Source organism: Gregarina niphandrodes (genome assembly GCF_000223845.1).
Source record: "Gregarina niphandrodes unplaced genomic scaffold scaffold00004, whole genome shotgun sequence".
NCBI lineage: Eukaryota > Apicomplexa > Conoidasida > Eugregarinorida > Gregarinidae > Gregarina > Gregarina niphandrodes.
In genome coordinates this window covers 163,961-169,437 of record NW_011645775.1, presented here as the reverse complement: position 1 = coordinate 169,437, position 5,477 = coordinate 163,961, and the positions used below count along the sequence as shown (strand labels likewise).

Here is a 5,477-nt window from a genome sequence, read left to right as displayed (position 1 = left end):
AGGGAAATGCCAAAGTCGAAGTCTTCTATCTTATCATGCAGATTCGTCAAGATGCCCTGAATATACTCCAGTGGGCTTATTTGAAATCCACTTGAAGGATACCGTCATGTCCTGATGGACCCACAACCTAACAGGCATATCAAGGCACTCGTACTCCTCCCCCCGCACGGCAGCACCAAGCAGTACAGACAGAAATCTCCAATTCATCCCAGAACACTCCCCCACCAACAACGCATGCACTCCCCTGTTCCCAGTCGGCCACCTTGCCCTCTCGACGGTAGCCGAGCCTCCCGAAAATGTCCTGCGTTGTCCACAACCGAAGCAAGGAGTACTTCTCATCATACAGCACCCAACAGAACTACTGCCAGACCTTGACCGCAATCACACGGGGCGTTACTGGCCACTCCGTCTTTCTGGTCGGACATCTACCGCGGCAGACAAGAAGACGGCAGACAAGAAGACGACCACCATGCCTGTCGACCTGTGCAACGAAAAATTGAGTCGTCCTGTTCGACGCCGGGAGTGCGAGCATTCTTCGGGACTCCGGAGGACGGGCTAGCAACTCTTGTATTGAGTGTGTTTTCGTAGCAAGAAAATTCGAAGGCGTCTCAACTATTCCTCTTCTCTAATCTATTCATAAGCCTCTTCTTCCATGGCGACGATAGACTCACGCTCTCCGGCTTGGGCCGCATCCGCACCTCCTTCCTCTTCGATGACGTCGAGTTCCGGCGGGGAGCTGTCTCGCAGTTTGTACCAAGCCGCGCCAGCAAGCAATGCCGCCGCCCCGGCCGCCGCGCTGCCGATAGCAATTGCCTTGTTGTGGTCCGGCTCTGTGCCCGGCACTCCAGTGGTGGTTATGATGGGTGCGACAGTTGAGGTGGTCCCAGTTCCGGTTGTCCCGGTTCCGGTTGTCGCGGTCGTGCCAGTCCCGGTCGTGCCAGTCCCGGTCGTGATGGTCCCGGTCGTGGTGGTAGTCCCGGTGCCAGTTGTGGGCGTCTTGGTGCTGGTAGTCTTGATGATGCAGCTGACGGTGTTAATGCTGTCGACGATTGCTTCGGCCACGCCTCCCACTGACATGGTGAAGGGGAACACGCCGAATTCGCCTTGGCTGGCGTCGAGTCCGGCGACCCTTCCCCACATGTCTTGCCACCAGTCAACATTTTTCTCGACCACGAGCGTGATTGGGATAATATTGTACGTCGCAAGAGGTTCCGTAATTTGGTCGACGGTGAGGTACCAGATGTCGCGGCTGCAGTTTACCTCGTCATAAGGATTTGTGTTCATGCTGCCAGGGACCGTTTCGAACTGCGGAAAGCATCTGCCGTCGCTGCAAGCCTCGCCTTGGTACATCTGCTCGTGGTACTTGGCCCAGTCGTCGGTGACGATGAGGAAGATCTTCACGGCATCCTCAGGGGCGGAGGCGAACTGGTGCTTCGCCACCATGGGCAAAGCCGACAGCGAGTCCTCAGCCATGTCATTGCCATTGACCGTGCTCGGCGCGTCCTTGAGTGCCTGGACAGCAACGCCCACCTTGGTCTCGAAGTCCTTCCCGTCCAACTCGCTGATCTGCTCATAACACAAGTCCTCACCCCGATCCCAAAAAAGGGAAAAACCAAAGTCGAAATCCGCGATCCTCTCATGCAGCTCCGTCAATAATCCCTCTACATACTCCTCCGCATTCACCGAAACGAACTCAAACGAACTCGTCGAGTCCTGCGTTATCCACAACCGAACTGGGCGATCCAAACAGTCTTCCTCACCATACGCCACAGCACCCAACACAACTGCTAGTCTCAACCACTGCATCGCACAACACCCCACAGCCAAAAACATGCCCAAGGTTCTTTTCGATCAGGTGGGGATGATCTGGTACTTGACCCTAGTATTTGACCCTGGTACTTGACCCTGGTACTTGACCCTGGTACTTGACCTTGGTGCTTGACCCTGGTACTTGACCCTGGTACTTGGTCCTGGTACTTGGCCCTGGTACTTGACCCTGGTACTTGACCCTGGTACTTGACCCTGGTACTTGACCCCGGTACTTGACCCTGGTACTTGACCCTAGTATTTGGTCTGCAATGAGATACCGCCCGCCTCTGCCGTCGAGCCTGTAAATTTCTCTGATATCGAAAGCTCAGCAGGCGATCTCGGCAATTCGTCTTCGGCCCCGCGGCAGTGGATGCCACGCGGCTTCTGCCTCGGTCTGGAAATGCTCCGTCCACTGCGTACCCCAGTGCATCCCACCGATAAGCCGTGAACTCCTAGACAGCCATCATCATCCAGCACCGTCTTCCTCTTTCTACAGACCCCCTCTCTACTGGGCCGCTTTCCTGGGCCGTCTTGTTGCTGATGCTCTGCAGCTATATGACGTTTACGGAACGGTTCACCTGTCGGTTGTGTAGCGTACCTTGGACAGGTGGATCAAGGTGGTTCGGGTTACGCACAGAGGTGCTCTAAACCCAGCTTCGACTAGGACTAGTGTTTAGTAAGGGCTAAAATTCGAAGTCTACAGGTAAGCCTCTTCTTCCATGGGCACGGTGGACGCACGATTTCCTCCTTGGGCAGCGCCCGCAGCTCCTTATGTCTCCTCGACGTCGAGCTCCGGTGGGGGATTGCCACGCAGTCCGTACCATGCGCCTGCCGCGCTATCGATTGCAATTGCATCCTTTTGGTCTGGCTCTGTGCCCGGCACGCCTGCGGTAGTTATGACGGGCACAATTGAAGTGCCGGTGATCCCGGTAGTCCCGGTGGTCCCCGAGGTGCCAGACGACGCGGTGTTGCCCGTTCCGGAGGTGGGTGTCTAGGTGGTTGCGGTCTTGATGCCGTGGCCGTTGACGGTGTTGACACTCTCGAGAACGGTGTTGGCCACGCCGCCGGCGTCCGTGGTTTCCATGTCGGTGAAGGCCCCGAACTGGCCTCGGTCTGCCTTGAGCTTTAGCTCTTTGGACCACACGTTTGTCCACCACTCTACGGAGTCCTCCAGAACGAGAGTGATGGGGACCACGTTGCAGGTTTCCAGAGTGTGGACCAACGTTTGGTACCCAACTGTCCTTTGTGCAGGCCACTTGGTGCTGGTCGTGGTGTTCAGCCCGGAGCCGTCTTCACACGTCAAACATTGCGTCAGATTTCTGCTACCCGTTTTTACAGCCGTCCATGCCGTGGTACTTGCCCCAATCGTCCGTAACGATAACAAATACACCCTGCATATAGTTCAGCGGCAACATCCCCTACACCCCCCTCCTCCCGATAAAGCGTGCATTCCTTTGCGGTCTCTACTGGTGGTCCCTACTCGGCCTTCTCGGCAGTAAGTCGTGCACGAGCCAAGTTGGTCTGAACCCAGCTCGAGCCCAGCGGTCTGAGTCCATCAGTTTAAAACCAAGCTGCACTCTCGAAGTCTAATCAAAGGCGTCTTCTTCCATGGCTACGAGGGACTCACGGTCTCCTGTGTGGCCCACGGCCGTGTCTCCTAGCGCTTCGCCGACGTCGAGATCCGGTGGGGGACTGTTCCGAATTTTATACCAAGCTGCGGCGGCCAGCAGTGCCGCCGCCCCGGCCGCTGAGCCCCCAATGGCGATTGCTTTCTTGTTGTCAGTCGCTTGGTCCGGCTCGGCAAAGGTGCTTGTGATGGGTAGGTGAGTGCTAGTGGTCGCGCTTGTGGGAGTTGCGGTAGTAGTAGTGGTAGTCTTGAGGATGCAGTTGACGCTGTTGACGCTCTCGAGAATAGTCTGGGCAACAGCCTCGGCGTCCATGGTGATTGGGAAGACCCCGAACTGGCCTTGATCTGCCTTGAGCTTTAGCTCTTTGGACCACACGTCGGTCCACCACCCTACGTACTTCTTTACGACGAGAGTGATGGGGACGACATTGTAGGCTTGCAGAGAATGTGCCAGCTGGTCCACAGTTGGATACCAGACATCCTTTTTGCATGTCACTTGGTCCTCCACCATCGTGTTTAGCGCGGAGCCGTCTGCTTCGAACGTTGCGTCGCATTTCTTTAGTCCGTCTTCGCAGCCGTCCATGCCGTGGTACTTGCCCCAGTTGTCCGTGATGATAACAAAGATATTCACGGCTCCTTTCGTCGAGGAGCCGAACTGGTGCTTCGCGATCATGGGCAGTGCAGACAGCGGGTCCTCCGCGCTGTCGTTGCCGGAAGGAGACGACGCCGAATTCGCCGCTAAGATCGTCGACGCTTCCTCCACCTTGGTCTCGAAGTCCTTCCCATCCAACTCATTCACTAACACGTAACACTGACGGGTAAGACTTTCAGACCTATCCCAGAAAAGGGAAAGACCAAAATCCAAGTCTTCAATACGATCATGCAGACTCGTCAATATACCCTCAATGTAACTCAACGGGTCACTTGAAATCCACTTAAACGACGACGTCATATCCTGATGGATCCACACTCTAACAGGCGCATCTAAACACTCATACTCAACTCCACACACCAAACTTAACATCGTCAGTACCGTTTGCCACTGCATGATTTGTCTCCGAATAGTAGGAGTCAACTCGAGTTACCTCCCCCCCCCCCATGCCCACATGCGTTTACGATCCGAAATACGATCCGAAACAGACCAAGGTTCAACCTTCATATCTTCCAGGCATTCACGGAACCAGTTGGACCTTCTCATCTCTATGCCTTTAGGGCTCTATGCCTTTAGGGCTCTATGCCTTTAGGGCTCTATGCCTTTAGGGCTCTATACCTTTATGGCTCTATGCCTTCAGGGCCCTATGCCTTTGGGGCTCTATGCCTTTATGGCTTAGGCGTACTGCTGTTCGTCCACGGCAACCACCGCTTCTCGCTGGGCGCCATTGCCGTAGTCGTTGCCGCCCTCTTCTTCCTCCACGTCGAGCTCCGGCGGTGCGCCTGTGAGCTGGCGGTAGGCTCCGACCGCGCCCAGCAGAAGAGCCAGGGTTCCAGCCGCCGCGCTCCCAATGATGACTGGCCCTTGGTTCTTACCCGGCGTTGTATCCGGCGTCGTACCCGGCGTCGTGTCCGTTGTCGTGGAGCCCCGCGTCGTGTCCGTGGTCGTGGAGCCGGGAGAAGTGGTGGTGGTGGTCCCGGAGCTCAGAGAAGTGGTGGTAGTGGTCCCGGAGCTTGGAGAAGTGGTGGTAGTGTCAGTATTGGTGTGAGTGCTTGTCTCGGGTGGTCCCGTTGTGGTGGTTTTGAGTACGCAGTTCAGTTCGTTGACAGAGGCGATGATCTCATCGGATAATTCCTTCGCTGAGGTTCCGACGGGGCGAATTAAGTACTGTCCATCATTAGCGTTAAACCCATTGTCGGTGAAGAATTTGTCCCACCAGTCACAAACCTCGTCAGAGGTACAGAGTACGACCATGTGGAGGTTCGACTTCTTTATGGTAGGCATGTACACGGATGGCTCAAGGTACTGATAGTCAGTATCGCAAATCTTATTATTCCAAGGATCGTCCCATACTTTTGTACCCTCAAGTGCAGGGTTTGTGGGGTGGTT

General features: G+C 55.6%; 4 protein-coding genes across 4 annotated transcripts; all 4 read right to left on the bottom strand.

Annotated features, from left to right (window-relative positions):
* Positions 1-630: 630 nt before the first annotated feature.
* Positions 631-1,806, bottom strand: GNI_029090 (hypothetical protein; the record flags this gene model as incomplete). The annotated part of the gene is made up of 1 exon (XM_011130822.1): positions 631-1,806. One exon carries the CDS (start codon positions 1,804-1,806, stop codon positions 631-633), a length of 1,176 nt encoding a protein of 391 aa, XP_011129124.1.
* Positions 1,807-2,800: 994 nt separating this feature from the next.
* Positions 2,801-3,224, bottom strand: GNI_029080 (hypothetical protein; the record flags this gene model as incomplete). The annotated part of the gene is made up of 2 exons (XM_011130821.1): positions 2,801-3,099; positions 3,146-3,224. The coding sequence occupies 2 exons, from the start codon at positions 3,222-3,224 to the stop codon at positions 2,801-2,803; spliced, it is 378 nt and encodes a 125-aa protein (XP_011129123.1).
* Positions 3,225-3,395: 171 nt separating this feature from the next.
* Positions 3,396-4,484, bottom strand: GNI_029070 (hypothetical protein; the record flags this gene model as incomplete). The annotated part of the gene is made up of 1 exon (XM_011130820.1): positions 3,396-4,484. One exon carries the CDS (start codon positions 4,482-4,484, stop codon positions 3,396-3,398), a length of 1,089 nt encoding a protein of 362 aa, XP_011129122.1.
* Positions 4,485-4,763: 279 nt separating this feature from the next.
* On the bottom strand, positions 4,764-5,372 carry GNI_029060 (hypothetical protein; the record flags this gene model as incomplete). Its single annotated transcript, XM_011130819.1, has 1 exon — positions 4,764-5,372. One exon carries the CDS (start codon positions 5,370-5,372, stop codon positions 4,764-4,766), a length of 609 nt encoding a protein of 202 aa, XP_011129121.1.
* Positions 5,373-5,477: the final 105 nt, after the last annotated feature.